Source organism: Tursiops truncatus, chromosome 15 (assembly GCF_011762595.2).
Source record: "Tursiops truncatus isolate mTurTru1 chromosome 15, mTurTru1.mat.Y, whole genome shotgun sequence".
NCBI lineage: Eukaryota > Metazoa > Chordata > Mammalia > Artiodactyla > Delphinidae > Tursiops > Tursiops truncatus.
The window spans coordinates 55,392,266-55,417,119 of NC_047048.1; the positions used below are offsets into that span (position 1 = coordinate 55,392,266).

Consider the following 24,854-nt stretch of genomic DNA (forward strand, 5'->3'; position numbering starts at 1 on the left):
ACGGTGGCCTGACAGGGAGATATAGGGTTCCATCTTACCCTGGGGCGCTCCGTGGGTCCTGGGTTGTCCACCGCACCTCTGCGCCTCAGTGACAGGAGGAGCTGAGCGCCAGGCTTCTGAACGCTGCGATGCACTTTATTTCTAGGTGTGTGGAATCTGGATCCCTAAAACTTGTTCTCCCAGAGAACAGAGGCCATGTCTAGAACTGGCCAAATTTATAGTAAGTACTTTACATGTGATGAATGAATGTATGAACCAATGAGCCGACAAATAACAATTCCTGCCACAGTTGATCTTGGTACAATGGGAGGAAAGAATTAGAAACAATGATTCTTTTAAACAGCTGTGAGACAGAGCCAGGGGCCTTCTTTCCCAAGCATCTGGTTGAGGAATCTGGGGTTGGATTTATTCTATTCACCAATCCACATTTCCTTACTGGGAAATTTTTCTGCAGGTGGTCTGAAGAATTAAAGAAACTTCTCAGTGGCTATGTTGGGTAGTTTGAGGAGTTTTGTTTTGCTTTTTTGTTTTCAAACTTGTGTCCAAATGCAGTGTCTCAGAGAATGTGGAGTCTGCCTGTGAGGTGCCCATTTGGGATCAGAGACCCTGGAGTATGGCCATGAGTGTGGGCCCCAGCTGTGCTTTCTCCTCTGAACAGGTCAGCCTGATGCCTGGGAGCTGCTGCAGTCGGGTGGGCCTCAGGGGGACAGAAGAGGACCTCAAATGATGCCTGTGCTCGGAAAGGGACAGTAGCTTTGGAAAGAGGGTGGTTCTTGCCTTGGGACAAGGAGGTGGAGATAGAGCATGCAACCTGCCCAGGCACCTGGGAGTCTGGGCTGGTTCGATTCAGGATTCCCTGTGCTGAGAAGGCTGGAAGGTGAATCCTGCTCCTCCTTCAGGAGAAGGGAGAGCAGAGGTGGAGTGCAGGGGGGATAGGATAATCTTTGGAGTGCAACCTAGGCATATCCTATGTTCCTCTGTCCTAGTTTTTTATGCTGGTGAAATCTGGTTAGAATGATGAGGGATACTTTTGGGGAGCTTGGCTGAGAGAAGGCCAGGGGATCTGGGGCCCCTAGTCATACCCTCTTCCAGGGGAAGGTAGAAGATGTGCCCTTTGCACCTGGCTGAGTGGGCCAGGGCCTGTGCAGTATTCTGTCCCTGCTGTACCTCTGGCTGGCAGCACCCCCGCCTTCCTGAGGGTGGTCTCACTCTGCCCCAGAGTCCACTTCTCTGCATCTCTGCATGGCTTCTGTTCTGGGTTCAGGCCCTCTCTCCAGTTTGTGTTATCCTAGGAGTCGGTCCAGGATGGTTGACAACCCTACACCTCGTTTTCAGCCCCTCAGTTCTCCTCGTCACTCTTGGATGCACTGGCCTACCTGGGACCACTCAGTTACCGAGTTTTGCTTTGATTTCTTGGTCTGTTTCCTGGAGCCAAGCTTTCTGTCTGCCTTCTGTGCATGAGCGCCTTAGGAGTGGCCAACAGCGTTTGGCTGGAGAGGTGTCCAGGACCAAGTATTCTGGCACCTATGCTAGAGCTGGACTGCGGGCCTTGCCAGAAGGGGGTCCTGTCACCAAAGTACAAAAGGACCTTGGCCTAATTATGTCCTTCAGTCTTCTCTAGGATACTTTTGGCAGGAAGTGTCCTCACTGGGAGGTGAGGTGTGGAGGGGGGACCAGATTGTCAGAGAATCCCTTGGAGAACTTGAGAGACTGGATGATCCCAAGAGCAGTCTCAGGATTTGTCCACATTCATTTTCCTCTGCCCAGAGTGAGAAACTGGGCAGGTCTCAGTAGTGTTCTTAGAATGGAAGAAGACGTACAGTCTCTGTCTTCAAGCTCTAGTTGCGGAGAGCTGCTACAGCTGGGTTTGTAAAACTAGGGCAGTGGTCTCCTTCTACACTTCCCCGCCCCTCCCACCACTCTTCACAATTTGGTCGTTATTTATCCCAATGACACACTGTGCTATTTAAACACCTCCCTGCCTCTCCAGAAGAATTGTAAATAAATCTTTGAGGCTGCATAAGCTACCACAGGCCCATGACTGAAGGCTTCATTTATTTGGCTATTTGTGGATTCCCATGGAGGATGTGGTGGGAGAGGGGATGGGGCAGGAGGCAGTGGGGGAGCAGGGCACAGTAAACAGGAACATCTTCCAGACTCCATTGGCTAGGTGGCCAGAGGGTCATTTTTTAATCATCCCTTGGATGGTAGACTCTGGAGCCTGTAATCAGAGGTTGATGCAGCTGCTCGGGGATGACAGCTTGAGGCTGTAGAATTGCCCAAGGCAGCTGTGACTGAACTAAAGAAGGCAACCTCTCACTGAAGAAGCGGGCAGGGAAGGGCATTTGGTTAATTCTCGTGAGATGAGCAAAGTGACTTAGAATGGCTTTTTCTATTCCTTATATTGATAAAAATTAGCAAAAAGATACCTTATATTTCCTTGGACATGTTAATCCGAAGTGATTTGGCAAATAGGTTTACTTTTACCAGCATAACACTTTATCCATAGTGTTAGTTTGATTAACTGCTCCTTTCTATAGAGAAATGAAAGAACTGTTGGATGTGGAGTTTGAATGGCATTCAGAATTTCTAGCAGCATGATATTGGGCAATGTAATAGATGCTGTCAACATCCTTCCTGTGTTCCCTTGACCTCAACCAGTGAGTGATGGGAGAAAGTGTATAAATACTCCAACTCCCTCACCTCTCTGTTGGGGTAACTTTGAGGCATATTCCATGCTGTCTTTCAGAGTTGCCTTGTAGAACCATATCCCAGTTGCTAACAGTAATAACTGTCTCCCTTCATTGGCTGCCTTCCCTTCCCTCTTTCACTTTCCCACTCCCTTTCAGCTTGCACTCTAATCCTTGTCTTTTTTTTTTTAAATACTTTTCTCTTATGTTTTTTAAATAAATTTATTTATTATTTTATATTTATTTTTGGCTGCATTGGGTCTTCATTGCTGCATGCATGCTTTCTCTAGTTGTGGTGAGCGGGGATGACTCTTCGTTGTGGTGTGCGGGCTTCTCATTGCAGTGGCTTCTCTGGTTGCAGAGCACGGGCTCTAGGCACACGGGCTTCAGTAGTTGTGGCACACAGGCTTAGTTGCTCTGCGGCATGTGGGATCTTCCCAGACCAGGGATTGAACCTGTGTCCCCTGCATTGGCAGGCAGATTCTTAACCACTGTGCCACCAGGGAAGTCCTCAAATCCTTGTCTTATGGTCAACTTCTGGGGGAAACCAACCTAAGGCTTTAGTCTGTAGTTAAAAAGTCATTTTAAGTCTTTGAGTCTCCAAAGAGAATAGACCTTGTCAAGGGGGAGGATTGGACTGGGAGTTTGGGACTAGCAGATGCAAACTATTGTACATAGAATGGATAAACAACAAGGTCCTATTGTACAGCACAGGGAACTATATTCCATATTCTGTAATATACCATAATGGAAAAAAAAAGATAAACCCTGGTTCTGATAAAGTAGAACACTCCTACCACCCAGCAGGACCTACTCAGGGCTGAAAAGCTTGGGGCCACATTTCCAGCTACTTCCAATGTCACTGCGTCCAGGAATTGTTCCCTGACTATGCCCCATGGGAGTACAGCCCCATCTTTTGCCTTCTCATCCCACATTTTGCCCATCCCTTTCCTTCTTGTTTCATTGTTCTCTATCTCTCACCTTGTGAAATTTGAGAGCAGAGTCCTTGACTGACTCACCTTGGTAGCATCCTGCAAAGTGCCTTTTATATCTTGGATTCCTCTTAAATATTGTTGACTGAATAAAAAATGAGAAGAAAAAAAAATAAAGTCTCTGAGTCTCAGTTTCCTCAGCTGTATGATGGAAATGATAACTATCTCACTGTGATACGTGCTCAGACAGGGGCCTGGCACACAGCAAGCATTCAGGCAAACATTTGCTGGCTCTTTGAGTAGTACCGACGGGGCTATGATGGATTTGGGAATGGGTGTTTTGGTGGACCATAGAGAATTATAATACTTTGGAGAGAGAGGCTTGAGAGCCAGTAGGAGCCAGCTCTAGCACACACCTGGCCTTGACTGGGCTGGGATGTGATCAGTGATCTTAATTTCCGAGTTTGTACACAGGGTGAGGAGGATACGAATTGTACTAGGTGGGGGGCTTCCCTGGCGGTCCAGTGGTTAAGACTACAGGCTTCCAGTGCTTCCACTGCAGGGGGCGCGGGTTCGATTCCTGGTCAGGGAACTAAGATCCCACAAGCCGCGCTGTGCAGCCAATTGTACTAGGTGTCAATATTTACGGTATGTTCAACTGTGCCCTGAACTGGCTGAATCACTGTGTATGAGACACTTCTGAGGTTCAGTTAAAGATTATTGAAGTGAGTGCTCTGAGTCTTTGGGGGCCTTGGTTTCCCCATCTCCAAAGCCAGGGCTTAGATGATTCCACAGGTCCCTTCTGGCCCTTGGTCTCCTCAGGAAGAGTCTATTGCATTCTCCTTCTGTCAATACAAAACAACATTTAACAAAAGAAAACCTTTCATATGTCTACAATTAGGTTGCCCACCATGGGGCACCCAGCACTGGGCCATCCTAAAGTTTTAGTCTTTTCTGCTGGCACAAGGGATTTTAGTAGAATTATCCCAGTAAAATGTTTGCCTTCCTTGTGTACCAGTTTCACTTAATGACGTAGGCAGGATGTGTCCCCAGAGGAGGCCTGAGGAGTGGGTAAGGAGGATATGGAAAGGATATGCCCTACTTTCCTGAACCACTATGCAATGCTGTAGACACCCAAGTGGAAACCAAGAAAAGTCCATGTGGAAGAAGAGACTTCTATATGACAGAATTCAGCATTCCTAGTTGGGTTTTACTCACAGTGCTCCATTGATAATCCTCCTGAGGGAGTCCCTGACTCAGCAATTCCACCCATAGGAATTCTTATCCTAAGGATATAATTGGACACATGAAGAAAAATATGTGCATAAGGGATGTCCCATGCAGCGTTTTTTATAATAATAATAATAATAACAACAACAATAATGGAGACTAAATGCCCCCAAATAGTAAAATTGTTAATCATGGTGTATTTATACATTAAAATACCATGTGACTACAAAAAATTTAGGATACAGATGTGTATCTGTTAACATGGGAAAAGAGGATACATTTCTAAAAAGTAGGTTACCAAACAATGTGCTATTTTTGTAAGATATATCATATCATCCACTTATTTGCCTCTGGAATGATATATAGAAAAATGTTAATAGTGGTTGTCTCTGAGTGGTGGAATTTTGATCTTAACTTTTTAAAATATTTTCGATTTTTTATTATGGTAAAATATACACAATATAAAATTTACCTTTTTAACCATTTTTAAGTATACAGTTCAGTGTCTGTCTTAGTCTGTTTGAGCTATACTATATAACAAATCCCACAGATTGAATGACTTACAAACAACAGAAATTTATTTCTCACAGTTCTGGAGTCTGGGAGTCGTCAGGGTGTGAGCGTGGTCAGGTGAGGTTCCTCTTCCAGAATGCAGACTTCTCATTATATCCTCACATGGCAGAAGGGGCTTGGAAGGGTCTCCTTTAATCCCATTCGTGGCTCCACCCTTATGACCTAATTACCTCCCAAAGGCCCCACCTCCTAATACCATCATAGGATTTCAACATATGAATTCGGGGAGGATACAAATATTCAGACCATAGCAGTGGCATTAAGTGCATTCACAGTATTGTATGACCATCGCCGTTATTCATTTCCAGAACTTTTCCATCATCCCAAACAGAGACTGTACCCATTGAACATTAACTCCCCATTCCCTCACCACACCCCAGCCCCTGGTAACCTCTATTATACTTACTGTCTTCATGAATTTCCCTATTCTAGGTTTCTTATAAAAGTGCAATTGCACAGTAGTTGTCCTTTTGTGGATCCTAATCTTTTTGCCTATCTATATTTTTAAAATTAAAAAAGTCTGTTTTACTTATGTAATAAAAAGGAAAGGAACAAGAAAGACCTGGGAGAGAATTGTGGTGCTTGGTCTCTGGTACTGTCATTTCAGGCTGGGCCACAAGGTCCTGGCCATCCTTGCTGCCTCCGCCGCCATTACCTGGGGTGGGGGTCAGCGTCTGACCTCCATCTCAGCCTGGCAGGACAAAGGTGGATGACCAGTGGGCCTCAGAACTAATCACGTTTGGGGCTTGCTGGTTGCTGGCAAATCATCTTATCCCAGGGTTTTCTGTGTGTGGTGGTGGGATTGAAAGGGTGTGCTTGGGGTTCACTGTGCCTCAAACCTAACAGCTGTCATGCAGTGAGGTCCAAACCAGGTGGAAGTCATGTTGCTGAGACCATCTTTCTTAAAGATTGAGAAGGAGAGCCTCAGCCTTTCTATTTTAAGCATCCTTTGTGTATTTCTGACCCTGTGGCTCAACTCAACCTACTAAATACCCACCAATGGCAGCTGTGGGTATGGCTGCTGAATCCTTTGTCCACAGGCAGGGTCAGCCTGCCAGGATGCAGGGAGGACTTTAACTGGTGGAATCTATGAGATCCTAAGAACTCTGGGGAGATGGGTAGTGGCCTCAGATAGTCAGTGCCCTCTTCCTAAGGCTCCACATAGGCTCTTACGGTTGATTATACAGATATCTGGGGCAAGGATTGATCTCTTGTGCATGTGGTGGGTTGTGTATATGACAGGATAATTGGGAACATGGTGCAGAGGGGTGGGGGCAGGGGAGGTGGTATGTATGTGTGTTTCAGTCTGGCCTGAGGTGAGAGGAGGTCAGGAAGCTTTGGTACCCAGAAACTGGATAGTAGGTTGTGTGGCTCTATTCAGGGGTCATGGGAGTGGGTCAAGCGGCTTTACTCTGGGATGTCTTGTTCTGTGGAAAATGTTGTTAAGTTTCTCATTAAGCAATCTCCCAGAAGAGCCTGCCCCAATCCCCCAGCGAGCTGGTGAAAGAATGTAGGTCTGGGAGGACAGATGTGCCTACTGTGTTCTCTGGAAATTTCTTCACCTGGCTCTGCCTGTTTTCTTCCTGCCCAGCAGAAGGCTGCTCTTTTAATCCCAGACAGTGGGGGAAGTATAAAGATTTTACGGAAACAGTCTTTGAAGTCCATTTTGAAAAGTTTGGTTTTTCGTGGTGCTGATTTTTCTTTAGGGTTAGTCAGCTGGTTGCAGGACAGGCAGAGGAGGGTGTGAGTGTGGTTTTGTGGAAAACTTCCCCTCAGCCTCCTGGAAATGTTCTGGAAACCCCTGGATGAGCTGTTTCTCCTGGGTCTGAGATCTGCTATGTGAAGCTTTCCCCACACCTGTTGTAGGGCATTAATGAGGTTAAAAAAGGGTGGATGTGAGATGCCCCACAGTGGCTACCCCAGGGGAGGGCTCAGCACACACTGACCCTTCCTCCGCTCGCCTTCCTTACAGCTTTCAAGGGCGAGGAACCTGCCTGTCTCTGGCGGTGGAGGAGGCCAGCGCTTTGGGCTTTTGGGTTTCCAATCCTGGCCCTGGGTAGCAAGGAGAGGAAACCCTAAGATCTCTGCACACAAAGCTCATAGTCTCAGCCTATAACACCAAAAAAGGGAAGCTGCTGGGGTTCCCTTAGGAAGGGGATGTGAGGTCAGAGATGAGTTTCAGAGAAGCACTTAGTAAACAGGAAGCATGGCCAGAAAGAAACCTGTGCTTGTAGGAAGTGGGGAACTGGAGACGGCCTCCTCACCTGCCAGGATAAGCCAGCAGTGCCTGGAGCTGACGGCGAGTGGGGGCTCAGAGCATGAAGAGTGACACAGAACTTGGGCCCTCCCTGTGGGACAGGGCTCCACTTAAACCTTGCAGTTATTGGGCTGGAGGAAAGCTTAATTTGCCCTTCTGAAGGCAGGACTTTAAATACCCCATAAAATAGCCCTCGGTTTTGAGAAATGCAGGTGAAGGAATGCTTAGTCTTATGTGTCTTGTATGCCTCCACTAACTTCCCACTCTTTCCTCATGCCAAGTCAGTTACATGGAGTTTTGCACTTTGTTGAGTTTTATCCTGTGAGGGGCCATCTGGGCAGGGTCCCTCTGGCTGAAGATGACAGAGGCGCTGCTTCCCTTCCATCAGGGAGGCAGAGGTGGCCAGGACATTCCCTGGGGCCTACAGATACTGGAGGGTTCGCTTTCTGGGTCTTTGTGTTCTCTGAGCTGGAGTCTAAGTTCTTTGCACACACACACACTCCCTCACACACCCATACCACACATTCATATGTGCACTTGCACGCTCTCTCACACCCATACGGACACATTTACACACACACTCTCCCTTACATATCTACATCTATACATTTACTCACATCCACACCTACACATCCACACACATACCGCTTCTTCTGTCTGGAGTTTTTGCTTCCTTTATGCCTTTTTTGGCCCCATTCCAACACCCTGCTCATCCCCTGTGAGGCTAAGGTTTCCTTCTAAATATCCGTCCTGAAGTCAAAAGCTTGTGGATGTTGACGGGACTTCCCTATAAACAAGTAGTTGCTCATCTGGGCCCGCGAAATGATCGTTTGGCGGGGGGTGACTGTTGTGACTCTCGGGGTCACTCGCCTGGCCACCTGCCCGCTGGCGTGAGAGTAGGAGGCAGGCCTTCCCGGCAGGCATCCCGAGACCATTCCCTCAGATCTTCCCCAGCCACACTGAGGGACTCACACCTGTGTGAGGAAGGCCTAAGCAAGAAGGGTCAAGGACCCAGCTATCAGTGGAAGGAGCTGGGACTTTGCAGACCTTGCTGCTGGCAGGAGGGCGCCCAGCTTGGCCACCTGTCCTGCTGAATCTCAGGTCCTCATCTGGCAGGTAGACCAGACAGAGACTGCCTCCTGAGACAGAAGTGAGGTTGCCTGTCAGCAGGGGTCTCGTACCTGTTGTCAGTCAGGCACCCAGGTTTTTTCCAGAAGGAGGGGGGCAGGCTGTTTTTGGGGCCCATGAGTGTAGGGGGTAGCTTGTTCTTTAGACAGAGGGTGAGATGTGTCTGGGGATTCGTGGCTCTGTAACATTGCAAATACCTGGGTCCATGGATGGGATCTCCATCCCAGGCTCCTGCAAGGTCTGCTTTCCCTTCAGCTTGTCTGCCAGGCCAGTCACTGACTCACCTGCCTTCCCCAGGGCTGTGGCCAGCAGCTGAAGCCAGCCTCCAGCTGCCTGTCCTACTCGGAGACCCTCATGTCCAGCCAGGGCACCACAGAAGGAGCACTGGCCTCATCATGTCAGCTCTGTGACCTGGGACAATTCACCTGACCTCCGGGACCTTCTGTTTCCTCATCTTTAAAGTGATAAAAATAAAGCCTTCCCTGTGGGTTCTTGTAAGGAACAGGAGAAGGCTTCTAGAGTCTTGTCACCAGCAGCACCAGCATCCCTTGGGAGCTTGCTAGGAATGCACATTCTCAGGCCCCACTCTAGAGGTACTGAATCAGAAATTGGGAGGAGGCGGACAGGAATCTGTATTCAATGAGCCCTCTGGGGGATTCTGATATACACTTCTCTAGAATATGGCCAGGTCAGGTGACTTTTAGCTGAAAACTCTTTCTTCCCATTCACCTCAAGAGAAGCTGTACTAAATAAGGCTTCTGCTTTGCATCAGACGGTCCTGGGTTTGAACTCTAGCTCTGCCTCTTCCTGGCTGTGTGTCTTTGGACAAGTTACTTCACTTCTTTGTGCCTCAGTTGCTTCATCTACAAAATGGGAATATTATTGTTTCTTTCTTCATGGGGTTGTTACGGGGATTAAATGAGTCGAAGCAGGTATTATCTAGCTTGTAGTAAGCTTGCATTTCTGGTAGTTGTCTATTATTCACACTTGTTGTTTTATTATTAACATAGTAATACTGTTGTGATTGTTCTGTTTCCTATTTGTGAGGGAAACAGGAGACCAGGGCCTCCTTTGACTAGTCTCCTGTTAGTTCTCTTTGCTACCTGCCTCCACGTTAAGTGCCCTCCCTCCTCAGGCAGGACAAGCCAACCTCTTCCCAAATACCTTCGCCTCCCTTTTCCCTAACCTCTAACGTCCTTTTGGGGTGTGGAGGGGCAAAGCTTTGTATTCACATTCACAATAAAGCTGAGGAAGTAGAGTACATATACCCAGTACACTTGACCTTATCTCTCCCTTTGGTGCTGTTTGATGTTCTTTTCCTGAGCAGAGTGACTGAGAACCATGTGGGTGGTTCCCTGGGGGCCTGGACACGGGGTGGGAAAGGGATGGAGGAGGCACATGAGTTTGACCAGTAAGTGGGCCTTTTATTGAAGAAACCATGTAGATGGAAGGCAAAGTATGCTGTTTCCTTCCTAGGCAGCACGAATTTTGCCCATGTTTAGGGCAGGCTCAGGTGGAATCTCTTGTAATCTCTAGATCTTGGCAGCGCCCCAGGTCGCAGCTCAAGTCTCCTTCCTTGTGTGGCGCAGTAGGGCTGGGGTTTCCTGTTTGCCATCAACACTTCTTCCTGCCCCCACACGAGGAGGCTGAAGTGCGGAGGGGCCAGCACTATCTCCTCTCCCACTGCTTGGTTACAAAGCAGGCCCTCAGGAGACCTGATGAGGCGGTCTTCGATGCTGCCTCGGATAGCATGAAGCCATGGATAGTGTGAAGCACCGTGTCAGATAACTTTCTTCTCCAGCCCTAGAGCTCCAGATCGTCCCCAGAGGGCAGGGCCGACCAGGGTTCAGAGAAGAGGTGGGGAGAGGCCCCAAAAGGGGAAGCTGCAGGCCCCCAGCTAGTGTTTCCTTTGCATCTGGGGCCTGCAGCTGGCTCCCTGGCTTCTGGGGTGTGGTGCCCTGGTTTGGTGATGGGGCCCCTTGCATCAGCTCTGTGCCTGTACACACTGATCCTTGGGGATGCTCTGCACTGTCCCCTCTCCCCTTTGAAATATTAGTAATGGGAAGGGGGGCACTAAAGACTCAACTCAGTTTGCTTTCAGAAAATTCTGTTCCTTCCATTCTTGAAAGGCTTCGTTGAGATGCATTTGGGGGTGTCCTCAGTTTACACAGCTCTATCCCCATCAGATTTCATAGTGGTTCTCAGCCCTGGGTTGTACATTGTCATGACCTGGGGAGGTTTTAAAAATGCTTGTGGCTGGACCTCCTCCCGGAGGGTCTGATGAAATTGGTCTGAGTTGCAGCCCTGACATCAGGAATTTCAAATTAACCCCCTACCCCATTCCCCCTCCAAGAGAGTCTAATGAGCACCCAGAATTAGAACCTCTGAGATGTGTGTCCTGAGTTCAGCTGTTACTCCTTCCCACTTTGGTTTCAGCTGAGGCTTGCCAAGTGCATGTCCCTCTCGCTGGTCAGGGGGTGGCTCTGTGGGGTTTGCCCCGCTGGGAATGCTTCATGGAATAAGCCCTCCCCTTTCCCATCCTGTCTCTCTCTCTCCTAGTTATATTTTCTTAGAGACTGGGACTGCCTGGGTCCTATAAATTCATTGTTGCTCTGGCACCCCCCATCCTACCCTGGAGCTGAGGTGGGAGTGGGGTGGGGCCTGGCTCCTGTTATGCAATCAGAAAGACCCTTTAGGAAACAGAAAACAAACAAAACACCACAGGGGTTCTTCATCTCACTCTGGACTTTCCAGCCAGGGGTGGCCCCCCTTTCTGTTCTGTATTTGCCTGCTGGGGACTTTCCAGTTGATCAATAAGATGAGAGACACTTGGTCTCTAGGCTGGAACAGAAACTGTGTAGGGATTAGCTAGCCTCCTGGGGATGCTCTGCGACCAGATAACTTCAGTGTGTTCTCTGGGCTCCCTGACAGAAAGCGAGTGAGGGCACAGGAGTCTGGAGGAACCAAGAGCTAAGAACAGAGGAGCTTCTGCTCTCTTTGAACAGAGCTTTGATGCCTTTCCCACCTCCTCAAGCTTCCTGAGGACTTAATGCTTGCCCTCATCACAGGAAACTGAGCTGGTTAATTTCAAGAGCCTGGCTGGCCTCTCATTTATTCTTGGGGAGGCTGGAAACACCTGTGAGTGGGGGGGGGGGGCGGGGGGAGTGGTTCTGTGAAAAGAAAGAGGAAAGGATCCTTTGTGCAACAGCTACAGGGTAGCTACAGGATTTTGACTGGTCTAGAACTTGGGCAAGTCTGTCCCCATTCCTGCAGCTCAGTCTTGTACCGACTGCACCTGGAGATCCTGTGCAGGCAGCTGTTTTGTCCCAGCTTGAGAGTGGGTAGAGGAAGGTGATAGAGCCAGGAGCTTCAAGCCCTAACGTGGAGCAGGTGTCGTGGCCGCTACTGGTACCCACCCAGATCCCCTTTACCTATTTTTTTAAAAATAAATTTATTTGTTTTTGGCTGCATTGGGTTTTCGTTGCTGCATGCGGGCTTTCTCTAGTTGTGGCAAGTGGGGGCTACGCTTCGTTACGTGCGCAGGCTTCTCTTGTTGTAGAGCACGGGCTCTAGGCATGCGGGTTTCAGTAGTTGTGGTTAGCGGGCTCTAGAGCGCAGGCTCAGTAGTTGTGGCTTACGGGCCTAGCTGCTCTGTGGCATGTGGGATCTTCCCGGACCAGGGCTCGAACCCATGTCCCTTGCATTAGCAGGCGGATTCTTTTTTTTTTTTTAATAAACTTATTTATTTGTTTCTATTTTTGGCTGCGTTGGGTCTTTGTTGCTGTGTGCAGGCTTTCTCTAGTTGCAGCAGGTGGGGGCTACTCTTTGTTGCAGTGCGTGGGCTTCTCTTGTTGTGGCTACTCTTGTTGCAGAGCACAGGCTCTAGGCACACGGGCTTCAGTAGCTGTGGCTTGTGGGCTCTAGACCGCAGGCTCAGTAGTTGTGGCACACGGGCTTCCGCGGCATGTGGGATCTTCCCAGGCTAGAGATTGAACCTGTGTCCCCTGCATTGGCAGGCGGATTCTTAACCATTGCGCCACCAGGGAAGCCCCCCCTTTATCTACTGCCTGTTATGGGTGTGGACTGCCGACAGGTCTCAGTTGCTCCCTAGTCTTGAGAATTTCTCTTGCAGGATAATGCCTGGGTGCTCACCCCCTCCTCCCAGAGGTGGCTCTCAACCAGCGACTGACTAGCATGGGGTACAAAGGCCTGGCCTGCCTGTCTTAGGGTGGGACAATTCGGTGGAGTTGTTCACGCCCTAGAGCTCCCATGGGATCAGGCTGTGGCTGGGCTCCAGTTCCTTCCCCAGCCCAGTCCTTCTTCCCTCACTCCCTTACAGGTTTCTCCTGAAATCAATTCCTTAATAACTCATGTGCACAAGAATCCTCATTTTGACCTCTGCCTCTAGGAATTCCCTAACCTAAGACAGCAGGTTAGCTTTCTTTGGGCTGACTGTTGAATCCACTGTCTCCGCTGAAGAATTAATAATGAGAATGGGAATATTTGCAGGAGAGAGGCACAGTGTAAGAGCTGAGGGTCCAAAGAGAGAAAGCTGTAGGCCTAGGAGAGGAAACAAACACCAAATGAATGGTTTCTGTGTGGTGGTATAAGTGCTGTGATGAAGGACAGGCTGAGGTGTGGGTGCCTATCCCCCCAACACTGCCCAGGGACAGCGAGAACAGTTTGTAGGAGGAGGTAAGTTTTGGATCCGGGTCTAGGGAACATGTGCGTTTGTTTGGGTCTGAAAAGCATGGGCACACTCACAGAGCATGAAAAACAGGCGTAGAAAGTTCTTTGTAGCTGGGATGTCATCATCTTCAATAGCTTAGGAACCTTCCCTTTGTCAAGACATTCTCTTGGATCTTAGGGATGGTTGTGCCCTCAAGTTGTCCTGGGAACAGGCAGGAAGTAGTGGATGGGTCTTCACATGGGAAGTGCTAGGTTCTGCTGACAGGCTGCATGGCATTGCCCAGGCATTTAATGGAGCTGAGGAGAACCCAGAACATGCCAGGGCATGAAGTGGTGCCAGAAGAGAGGACTGACTGGTTAGTGGCCTCAACAGGTCTCCACTGTAACTAGTTGACTAGGAGGCTCATGTCCTGACTTGGCAAGCCCAATGGTATTCACATCTCCAGACATGTTAGCAGACATGCTTTGTAGTTAGTAGACATTCAATATACATTTTATCTTTTAAAGTTTTTCTAAAGAGAAGTTGTACTGATCTAGAAGTCTTGAGGGCTAAATGGCCACGTTCACGGGGGTTCAGTAGGTTTAAATATGTTTTAGACTTCTAAAGAGTGGCTCCACATCAAAGATTATTTGTGTCAAATCTGCCCTTTCATTCCTGTCCCATTCTGTCTCTCTCCTCCTTTCTCTGTATGGGAAGCAGTGAGCTGTCTCCGTTCTGTGCCTGAGATGCTGGCTGATGTGGGAAGCACCCTCCTTCCTCTCTGTCTTGCTTTCCCCTCTTCAAAGAGATGGTGAAGATTGGTTCTATATTCTCAAGGCAATGTGGAAGTGATGCTTGGAAATGATCCTTACAAGGCATTGTGGAGTCCAGGAGGGCTTCATAAATTCTTGATAATAACAGAGAAGGCAGAAGAATTGCAGCCAGCTAGCTGAGCAAATCCCTCTCTTCGAGACTGTAGATATTGGCAGGCACCCTTGGTAGAAGTGTCCAATTGAATGTGGATCCCAGCCCCATCAACCTTCTTCCTCTGACTCTTCCTTGTGTGAGAACAATACTCTGCTTAAGCAATATTGGACTGAACTCTAAATTTCCGGCCTTTTGTTTGCTCTGCTACTGTGTTTGCCTTAAAGTGTATGTAAATGTAGCTGGCTTTTTTTTCCTCTCCAGCTGGCTGGAGGTAGCCAGTGATTTGTGGTGATGGTTGGAAAGTTTATGAAGACAGATGCAGTTGTTGTCCTTGAGATAGACAAAGGAGGGGTTGGGTCCTAGAATCAGCTACCTGTAATTTCAGTTCAACAATGTGGTCGGCTGTGTAAGTATTTTCCTAACATTCCTAACCCAAGAAACGTAAAAGTAAGAAAAAAGGTGGGGAGAAGTCAGGCTGAAGACAAAGATTGGGCCAAGTGAGTCTATAGGTCAGATTTATAACAATGGCCTTGGTGAAGTCACTCAATATGTAGACAGAGCTTTAGAGAATTCCCACATTTGGGCCATCAGACTACTTGATGATTTATATCAACCTGGTAAGTAAAAAATAGTGATAAGGGAGATTGAACATCTTTATTAACTATTTGTATTTATTTTTCTGTGAACTATCTGTTCATGTGCTTTGACAAATTTTCTATTGAGTGTAGTCTTTTTCTTATTGAATTATTAAAGACTTTTACATATTGAGATTAACATTTCATAATATGTATTGTAAATATTTTCCCCCAATTTGTCATTTGCCTTTTGACTCAGGATAGGGTAAACTTTTTTTCTAAACAGAAGCTTAAAATTTTTACAAATTGGTATCTAGTTTTCTTTTTTCATCATGCCTTCTGGGTTTTGGGTCAAGAAAGTTTTCCCCAGTTCAAATTTCCCTACATTTCCTTCTAGCATTTTATGTTTTTAATGTTTAAGTTTTTAATTCATTTATGATTCCTTTTGGTGGAAGAGTAAGGTAGGGATTTAGATTCCGCATCTCCCCCTTTCCAAAGGCCAGTCAATTCTCTGGCAACATTTTGTTTTATTAATCTATCTTTTCCCTGATATTTAGAAAGGTAGCACACATTCTATGTTCCCAAATATGTTTGGGTCTATTTCTGTATGTGATATTGTTTCATTAATCTGCCTGTTTTCCTCAAGTACCAAATAGTTTTAGTAACTGCAGAGAAGACTTAATTTCTCTAATTGGTACTTTCAGTAGATTTAAGAGGATGTAGTGTCAAAAGGGATTTGTCTTGGGAGCAGGACAGATTGCTTTCAGATCCAAAACAAAATTACCAAATTATAGGTTATTATGGAGGCAGTGAATGAGAGTCCTGCAGAAAATCCAATCAGTGATTTAGAAAATTATCTGTAGAATTCTGGGGAAAATAAGGAGGTGGAGACTGTGAGTAAAAATTATACGAGACTTGGAGGATAACTGCAGGGATGTATGTAAGTATGTATGTATGTATGTATAGTGCTGGAGAGAGGGGATAGAGACATTGCAGAAGAAAAAACAAGAATGGAAGGAAGAGAAGCAGGAATCAAAGCAAGTATAGGATATTTCCCTGGCTGGAGAAAGACCTGAATGTTCAGGATGAGGTCTGTCAATGGCCAGGCACTACTAATCTGATTTCTACTCCATCCAAGCTTTGGCATTGGCTCTGACCGAGGTCCCCCATGATTCTGTGTGGTAAATCAGAGACCCCTCTGGGTTTCCCTTGGGCTCCCACCACCAGCTCCTGGCTCTGCTGATCTTGGCCTTCTTCTCAGGGCCCCCTGTTCTCTTGGCTTCCAGGATACTGCGTCTCCTGTTTTCCCTCCCCTTATAGGGACTCATCTTTTCTCTGCCCATCCCTGACCTACTGGGTCCTTTGAATCCCTGCCCTTGGCCCTGCCCCTTCAGCCCTCCCTGCTCTCTCCCTGGTAATCTTGCCACTCTCCTGACCTCCCTTCCTTCAGCCAAGCCAGGATTCCCTCCCTGGGAGCTCCACACTGTCACTCTCCTGGGCCGCAGGGCTGGCTGTGCTTCTTGTCATCTGCATCACGGGGTTCCATGGCCCTGCCTCAGACTCAGCCCGTGTTCCTCACACCAGTGCTTGTGACTGTGCATGGCCACCTTCATCGCTATCCTCACCAGTAGCCAGGCATCGTGCTGGACTCTGCCTTTACCCTCATGTCGAATCTGGCCCTTTCCAAATCTTTTTATTGATGGATCATGACTTTTTCTCTACCTCTTTAAACTCTTTAGACTCTGTTACTCCATCCCCACTGCCTGCTTCCCTGGGACAGGCCTCTCAATTGGTCCCCCTACCTCTGTTTTCTTCCCCAATCCTTTCTCAAAGTAGACAGCAGAGTGTGATAATCATTCCAAAATTCAACTCAGATCACACCCTTCCCTTATAACTCCCCTTGTTTTCCTATTGCCACTATAAAAAAATCATCACAGACTTGGTGGTTTGAAACAACAAAAATATACTCACTTACATTCTGGAGGCCAGAAGTCTGACATTGGTTTCAGTGGACCAAAACTAAGGTGTCAGTAGGGCTGCGCTCCCTCTAGAGGCTGTGGGGGTAATTTCATTTGCTTGCCTTTTCTGGCTGTGTTCCTTGGCTCATGGTCCCTTTCTCCACCTTTCATCCACAGCGTAGCATCTTCAAATATCTTTCTCTGCTGAGGTTGTCTGTAGAATCTCCCTCTGCCTTTCTTATTAGGGCACTTGTGTTTACATTTAGGGCCCACCCAGGTAATCTAGGTTAGTCTTCCCATTTCAAGATCCTTAATTTAATCACATCTGCAAAGTCCCTGTCACCATATAAGGTGACAGTGACAGGTTCCAGGGATTAGGACCTGGATATCTTTGGAGTCCATTATTCAGCCTACCACACCCCCCATTGTACTGCAAAGTCCAAACTCCTCCATATGGTCAAGGTCCAGCACACACACCACCCCATCCTGGTGCATGCTCCTGCCTGGACCACTCTGCCCCTCACCTTTGCCAGCTCTGTCTCATCACTGAGGTCTCAGTTTAGAGTTCACTTCCTCCAGAAAGCTCCTGGGACCCCACCCAAGTCCAGATCAGGTGCCTTTCCCGTGTGCTGCTGTGGCACCTGCCCTCCTCGATAGAATTGTCTTTCCCCTCATATCCCCTCCTGCTGGACTATGTACACTTGAAGGCAGGTCTGTGCCAGTTTACTTGCTGTTGAACTGCCATCAGTAAACGCAAAGCTTTGACACATCTTAGGCACACAATAAATGAACGTATACATTTACATATGCATAGAAGAGGTGCTTTAAAAAAAATGGGTATTCACTAGTTACGGTAATTGTCACTTAAGAAAAAAAGAAAAACTTTCTCAGTAGTCTGACTTTCTTTCCTTTTCCTTTTTTTGCAGTACATATATACTCCAAATTTTATGATTTTTTTTTCCTTTTTTGAAGAATTGAAAAATTAAAATTTAGAGAGAACAGTTGTGTTCTTGGGGTACCACTTTTGGGTATACAGGTGGGGTATGAATTTTCTGAATGGAACTCTGCCCTCCACTCCCCTCCTCCCACTTATACCCCTTCCTTAGGGAGCCTTTGTATTAGTTTCCTGTTGTTCTTGTAACAAATTACCAAAACTTAGTGGCTTAAAACAATACAAATTTATTATCTTCTGGTTCTGTAGGCCAGACGTCTGACATGGGTCTTCCTGGACTAGAATCAAGGTTTTGGCAGGGCCTGTGTTCTTTTCTAGAGGATCTAGGGGAGAATCCATTTCCTTGTCCTTTCCAGCTTCCAGAGGCCACCCACATTCCTTGGCTAGCACCCGATTCCCCCAACTTCAAAGCCAGCAACAGTGGGTTGAACCCTTTTCGCATTGTGTCACTATAACACTGATTTTCTGCCTGCTTTTTCCATTTAAAAAATTTGTGGCAAAACACACATAAAATTTGCCATCATAACCATTTTAAGTGTACAGTTCAATGGCATTAAGTACATTCACATTGTTGTGCAGCCGTCACTGTCATCCAGCCACAGAACTGTTTTCATCTTGCAAAACTGAAACTCTATACCCATTAAATAGTAACTTGCCATTCCACCTTCCCTAGCCCCTGGCAACCACCATTCTACTTTCTTGTCTCTATGGATTTGACCTAGGTACCTCATGTAAGTAAAATCATACAGTACTTGTCCTTTGGTGACTAGATTACTTCACTTGGCATAATGTCCTCATGGTTCATTCATGTTGTAATGTGTGACAGGGTTTCCTTCCTTTTTAAGGCTGAATAATATTACATTATATATATATATATATATATATATATACACACACACATATGCCCCCCACATATATATGTGTGTGTGTGTGTGTGTGTGTATATATATATATATATATATATATATATATATATACCCCCCACATTGTTAATCCATTCATCCACTGATGGATATTTGAGTGGCTTTCACCTTTTGGCTGTTGTGATTAATTCTGTGAAGAACATGGGTGTACAGATATCTCTTCAAGGTCCTACTTTCAGTTCCTTTAGGTATGTACCCAGAAGTAGAATTGCTGGATCATATGGCAGTTCTATTTTTAAGTTTTTGAGAAACTGCCATACTGATTTCCACAGCGCTGCACCATTTTACGAATTCCCACCAATAGTGCACAAGTGTTTCAGTTTCTCTGCATCCTCACCAACACTTGTTGTCTCATGTCTTTTTGATGATAGCCATTCATCAAAATGTGAGGTGATATCTCATTGTGGTTTTTTCAAAAAATTTTATTGAAGTATAGTTGATTTATAATGTATTTAATTTCCACTGTACAGCAAAGTGACTCCGTTATACACATATGTATTCTTTTTCATATTTTTTCCATTATGGTTTATCACACGATGTTGAATATAGTTCCCAGTGCTATACAGTAGGACGTTGTTGTTTATCCATCCTTTATATAATAGTTTGCAAGACTTACGTTTCCCTGATGATTAGTGATATTGAACATCTGCAATCTAAAGCCTCCCAACAAAGAAAAGCCCCAAGACCGGATGGTTTCATTAGTGAATTCTACCAAACATCTAAAGAAGAGTTAATACTGATCCTTCTCAAACTCTTACCAAAAAATTGAAGAAGATGGAACACTCCCAAACTCATTTTACAATGCCAGATCCCAAAGCCAGATAAGGACATTACAATTAAAAAAAAAATGAAAAAAAAAACACTGCAGGCTGAAATACTAGATGAAAGAAAATATAAAAATTCTCAACAAAATACTGGCAAACTGAATTTCAACAGTGCATTAAAAGGATCATACACCATGATCAAGTGGGATTTTTCTCAGAGGCTGTGGCAAGCAGTGGCAGCAGCCAGCAGTGTGGCATTTCCCTGGCCCTGGGTCAGTGTTGGGCTGCTCGAGCTGTGGATCTGGGGCAGGGACAGAGAGCCATGTGCTCCCCACCTCTGGTACATGGTCTGCTGAGTTCCTAAGGACACAACCTGACTTTAACCTCTGTCTTCACCTTTCAAATATAGGCCTCTCGTCTGATGAAAAGAGAAAGGAAGAATGGACTACAGTCACCAAACTTCCCTAGTCCCATGTGGACAAGATAAATACATTTCCAAGTAAGATTTTTTGCTATGGTATTGTGTTTGCAGTGGCCAGTCCCATGTCAATGGAAGCCACTGGCAGAGGAGCCTCCTCTGTGCATGAGAGGAGCTCATGTGTGTGAGAAGGAGAAAGCAACTGAGTGTGGACTAGTGAGAGCATCAGCAAGGTTGCTGCTATAGATAAAAAACATGCCCCCATGGGGCTTCCCTGGTGGCGCAGTGGTTGAGAGTCCGCCTGCCGATGCAGGGGACACGGGTTTGTGCCCCGGTCCGGGAGGATCCCACATGCCGCGGAGCGGCTGGGCCCGTGAGCCATGGCCGCTGAGCCTGCGCGTCTGGAGCCTGTGCTCCGCAACGGGAGAGACCACAGCAGTGAGAGGCCTGCGTACCGCAAAAAAAAACACAAAAAACAAAAAAAAACATGCCCCCAGAGCCTGGCCATAGAGAGTGAAGTTAAGGAGGTCTTTAGGACATGGTACCCTTAGGGGTTCAAAAGAGATGATGTCCTGGAGGGCTTCCAGGAGGAGGAGTTGGCGCTGGCTGCTCACTGTCTTGTCTGTGGTATACCCCAGGGAAGTCCTGGCTGGGTTGTGTCCCTGTGCTGCTGGGGTTCTGGCTAAAATGGGCACAGGTGCCCCCTGAATAGCAGGAGACAGTTTCATTGCTTTATATGCACTAAAGTCTTTTGAACTCAGATTTTTTCTGATATGGCAGGGCCTAAGCCAAAATAGACTTTTTTAAATTATAAGTTTGCAGATATATTTTTACATTCAGCACAGGGATTTGTACATATTTTTCTCTATCTTAATGAAATGTTTAATTTATTTGAGACCAAATTGTTTGAATTCCTTTAGACACACTTGGCCATACACAGGCACACCGTTGTGTGAGCTGTAGATCATACTTATCTCTTCACTGATGGATTTCCCCTGGGGCTTCTACTGACCAGTACTTTTAAATCCTAGTTTCAGATCCTTGTGTTCAAAAGTATCAAACAGCTTTTGTTTTAGGTTATTTGGAGTCACATTTTTTGCTAATTCACTCCAGCTTATCTAGGTTTAACTTGTCTGGAACTTCTTGGAGTTTCCAGCCAGTTTTGACCTCCTGTGTGGCCCCAAATCTCTCCATTGAATGGCTGGACTTAGAGGGACTGAACTCCCTTGCCTCTTGCCTGAGTATAGGCAAAAGAACACACCTCAGCCTCCTCAAGCCCTTCCCAGGCCTCCCCTCATTCACTTTCAGATAAAACTTGATCACAGCATTTTCAGGTTTGACAGCTCTCACTCTGATCACAAAGGGTGTGACATGCTCTCTCACATTTAGTAGAGCTGTGCTCACAGGGGGGCCACTTGGAAACCGTATTTAGAGGCCTTGTAAGGTTTTTAAAAAATATTTTTATAAACTAAAAGCACCTAGAATAGATTAAAAAGATAAAAGCACCTAGAAGGGTACATTGCTAGGATTCAGAAGCCCCCTCATGCCCACTTCTAGTCACCACTCCCAAAGGTGAACCACTGTCTGAATTCTGAATTCATATAAATGGAATCATACAATATGTGCTCTTTTGTGTCTGGCTTCTTTCACTCAGCGTAATATCTTTGAGATTCATCCGTGTTATGTGTAGTTCATTCATATTCTCATTGCTGCTCCATTGTGTGGCCATAGCTGCCTTTATTCATCTGTTCCACTCTTGATGGGAGTCAGTAAATTTTTTTTTTTTTTTTTTGCTTTACGCGGGCATCTCACTGTTGTGGTCTCTCCTGTTGCGGAGCGCAGGCTCAGCAGCCATGGCTCACGGGCCCAGCTGCTCCGCGGCATGTGGGATCTTCCCAGACCGGGGCACGAACCCATGTCCCCTGCATCGGCAGGCGGACTCTCAACCACTGCGCCACCAGGGAAGCCCGGGAGTCAGTAAATTTTTAAACACATGATAAGGTCATGTCAATGAAGCATAAGTCAGTGGGACCCAGGCCTGTCCCTTTAACTTTCTGAAATTCTAGGAGTTTCTGAGTCTTGTGAAGGTTTGTAGTGATTGTCCCCTCCTCACTCACAGCATGTGTGAGGGAGGAAATGCTGTGGAGAGGCTGGAGAAATCCTGTCTATGGGCTTTTGAAGTGTGTTTGCCTCTATGAATCTGTGATTTATTAAGGCCTGCATATTTAGCTTGGGTTTGGGGAGTGTTGTGAGAGATGCCAACCTTTGTCAGCAGACCAGACCTGCGTTGGTTTTCTGGAGTTGCTCTTTACATCCAGTCTGTTCTAGGTAGTATTTACTCTTGACCTTGACCTTGAACTCTGGGTGTGTGTATGTGTATATGTACACATGTAGACAAACACCCAGACTGGAATGACTGAAGGCCAGCTTAGAGGTGAGAAAAAGAGGGAATAACTGCATTATAAGTGGCTTCACCTGAGATTGTGACACCTCTTTTATTTTTCCCTTAAGGAACGAACTTCTTCTGCATCTGAAGACCTACAACTTGTACTATGAAGGCCAGAATTTGCAGCTCCGACATCGTGAGGTAAGGAGTCCCAAGGAAGATCTGTGAGGCTCCTTCCCTGGTGGCCAGCCCAGTCTTTGTCTCCATGTCTCCTGGTCTGAGAGTCCCTGCCTCTCCTGCCACAGTGAGGAGCCTCTCGATGCTAGTGATGTTATTGGGAGTCCCTAGAGTTCTTCAGAAGGAGACCCCAGGCCCAAATTTGTTCTAAAAAGGATGAGCTTTTCTGTTCTGGAGACATTGCTGTGGCTGTGTGGCTGGGCTAGCGCCAGCCTCAAAAAAAGAACCCTCCCTTTCATGAAATGACTCTTTCAGCTAACTCTCAAGCAGCCTTCCTCCTTTGGGGCAATTCAGGAACTTCACACAGTCCTCTACGTTGACACATCTGGGCCCATGTCCTATTGCTGAAGCAACCTGGACAAGTTACATAAGCTCTGGGTGGTAACTCTTGGCCCTTCCCCACAACTGCAGCAGCCTTCCTCGAGTGCCTTCTTGGAGTGTTCTTTGTTATCCATCTGTCTTTCCCCAGCCCCCATCCTGAATCTAAGCTTATTCATACTGTATCCATTTCTGTAAAGCCTGTTTCAGATAGATGGTGGAGTAATATATACTCAAATGTCCTTGACCGATAAGAAATTGTGTGTAATACCCTTCTAAACACATTTTCAGGTTGTCAAGCCATGGGGATTTAATTCATAGAAACAAACGGATATCCAGATGGCAGAATTTCAGCTACTAAGGCAGGCTGGTTGGGAATACTATGTAGTGGCTTTTTGTATGTGCCTCAAACCACACCACATAGGCAAAGTCCTACTTTGGGTTAAATTCTGCCCTACAATCATGTGATATAAACTAATGATGCCAACCTTGACCAGCTAGAAGGCCATATATGACCTGTGCTTCAATAAAGCTTTTCTCCCTAAGATCCCCAAATGCCCTAAAGTTGCTGCACTCTTCTCCTGCCTTCTTTATTACCCCCTCCCTCTCTAAGGATGATCCTGGGGCCCGGGTTAGTTGTTCAGTGAACAAATATCATCTTCGTTTATGTGGCTTGTCCTGAAGATGTGGCCATAGCCCAGATATCAGGTCTTGGCCCTGCTTATAAAATATGGGTTCATGCAGGGGACACGGGTTCGAGCCCTGGTCTGGGAAGATCCCACATGCCATGGAGCAACTGGGCCCGTGAGCCACAATTACTGAGCCTGTGCGTCTGGAGCCTGTGCTCCATAACAAGAGAGGCCGCGACAGTGAGAGGCCCGCGCACCACGATGAAGAGTGGCCCCCGCTTGCTGCAACTAGAGAAAGCCCTCACACAGAAACAAAGACCCAACACAGCCATAAATAAATAAATAAATACATAAATAAATAAATAAATAAATAAACAAAAACAAAAAAACATGGGTTCAGAAAGGTTTTTCTGAAACTCTAGAAAGAAAACCTGACCCTTTAGGCATTGTCCTCAAACCCTCTACTAATTAGTGGCTGGACCATTAGCAAGATTTTGGTCGTTAAACAGCTTTTCTGAGATGTGTCCTATAGGTGATTAAAAGGTTTTATGGTGATTAGTGAGATCCACTTCTTTGGGATAAAACATGCAAATGTTTTTAGAAGGGTTTCACATTTAAATTCTTATCAGTCAACAACCCTTGAGTATAAAGTTGGAATTCTTACAGGATTTATTCACCTCTTGGAGAGTTGTTATGTAGCACATTAGCTAATTATTGGCCTGGGAAGTTCTGCTGTTAAGAAATCTGATTAACACATCATCTCCCAACTCATGATCACACGATACTCTTTTTAAGGTAACAATTGATCTGGTAGAGGAGCTAGTATTCTGTTAAACAAACTTGAGGAAATATTACTTTAAATCTCCTTCAACCAGTGGGTCAGATTAACATATAACATGTTATAGCTAAAGACACATCACTTTCCATAGTAGGGGAGGGGAAAGTAGCTAGTTTAAGGTTTTAGCTCTTGCTTCTGTTAGCAGGGTTAGTCTCACATACTTTAAGAAATGTAATTGGACTTCCCTGGTGGCACAGTGGTTCAGAATCTGCCTGCCAATGCAGGGGACACGGGTTCAAGCCCTGGTCTAGGAAGATCCCACATGCTGCAGAGCAACTAAGTCCATGCGCCACAACTACTGAGCCTGCGCTCTAGAGCCCGCGAGCCACAACTACTGAGCCTGTGTGCCACATCTACTAAAGCCTAGAGCCCATGCTCCACAACAAGAGAAGCCACCGCAATGAAAAGCCCATGCATCATAATGAAGAGTAGCCCCCACTCGCCGCAACT

The 24,854-nt window shown here is 46.4% G+C and overlaps 1 protein-coding gene and 1 long non-coding RNA gene across 7 annotated transcripts in view; one reads left to right on the forward strand and one right to left on the reverse strand.

Annotated features, from left to right (window-relative positions):
• The window catches only part of RASSF2 (Ras association domain family member 2), a 49,039-nt gene that overhangs the window by 981 nt on the left and 23,204 nt on the right, over positions 1 to 24,854 (forward strand). For 2 of the 6 annotated variants that reach the window (XM_033839855.2, XM_073792703.1), the window contains exons 2-4: positions 146 to 220; positions 19,988 to 20,077; positions 22,508 to 22,583. In XM_033839855.2, the coding sequence (XP_033695746.1) occupies positions 20,019 to 20,077; positions 22,508 to 22,583 (135 nt within the window). In that variant the 5' untranslated portion in view covers positions 146 to 220; positions 19,988 to 20,018. The other 4 variants (XM_019941477.3, XM_019941475.3, XM_019941479.2 and 1 more) reach the window with 3 other exon arrangements.
• LOC109550908 (uncharacterized) lies at positions 2,865 to 5,429 on the reverse strand. Its single transcript, XR_002177608.3, has 3 exons — positions 5,417 to 5,429; positions 4,841 to 4,908; positions 2,865 to 4,467 (listed from the first exon to the last, which is right to left on the reverse strand). It is a non-coding gene; the product is annotated as an uncharacterized lncRNA (long non-coding RNA).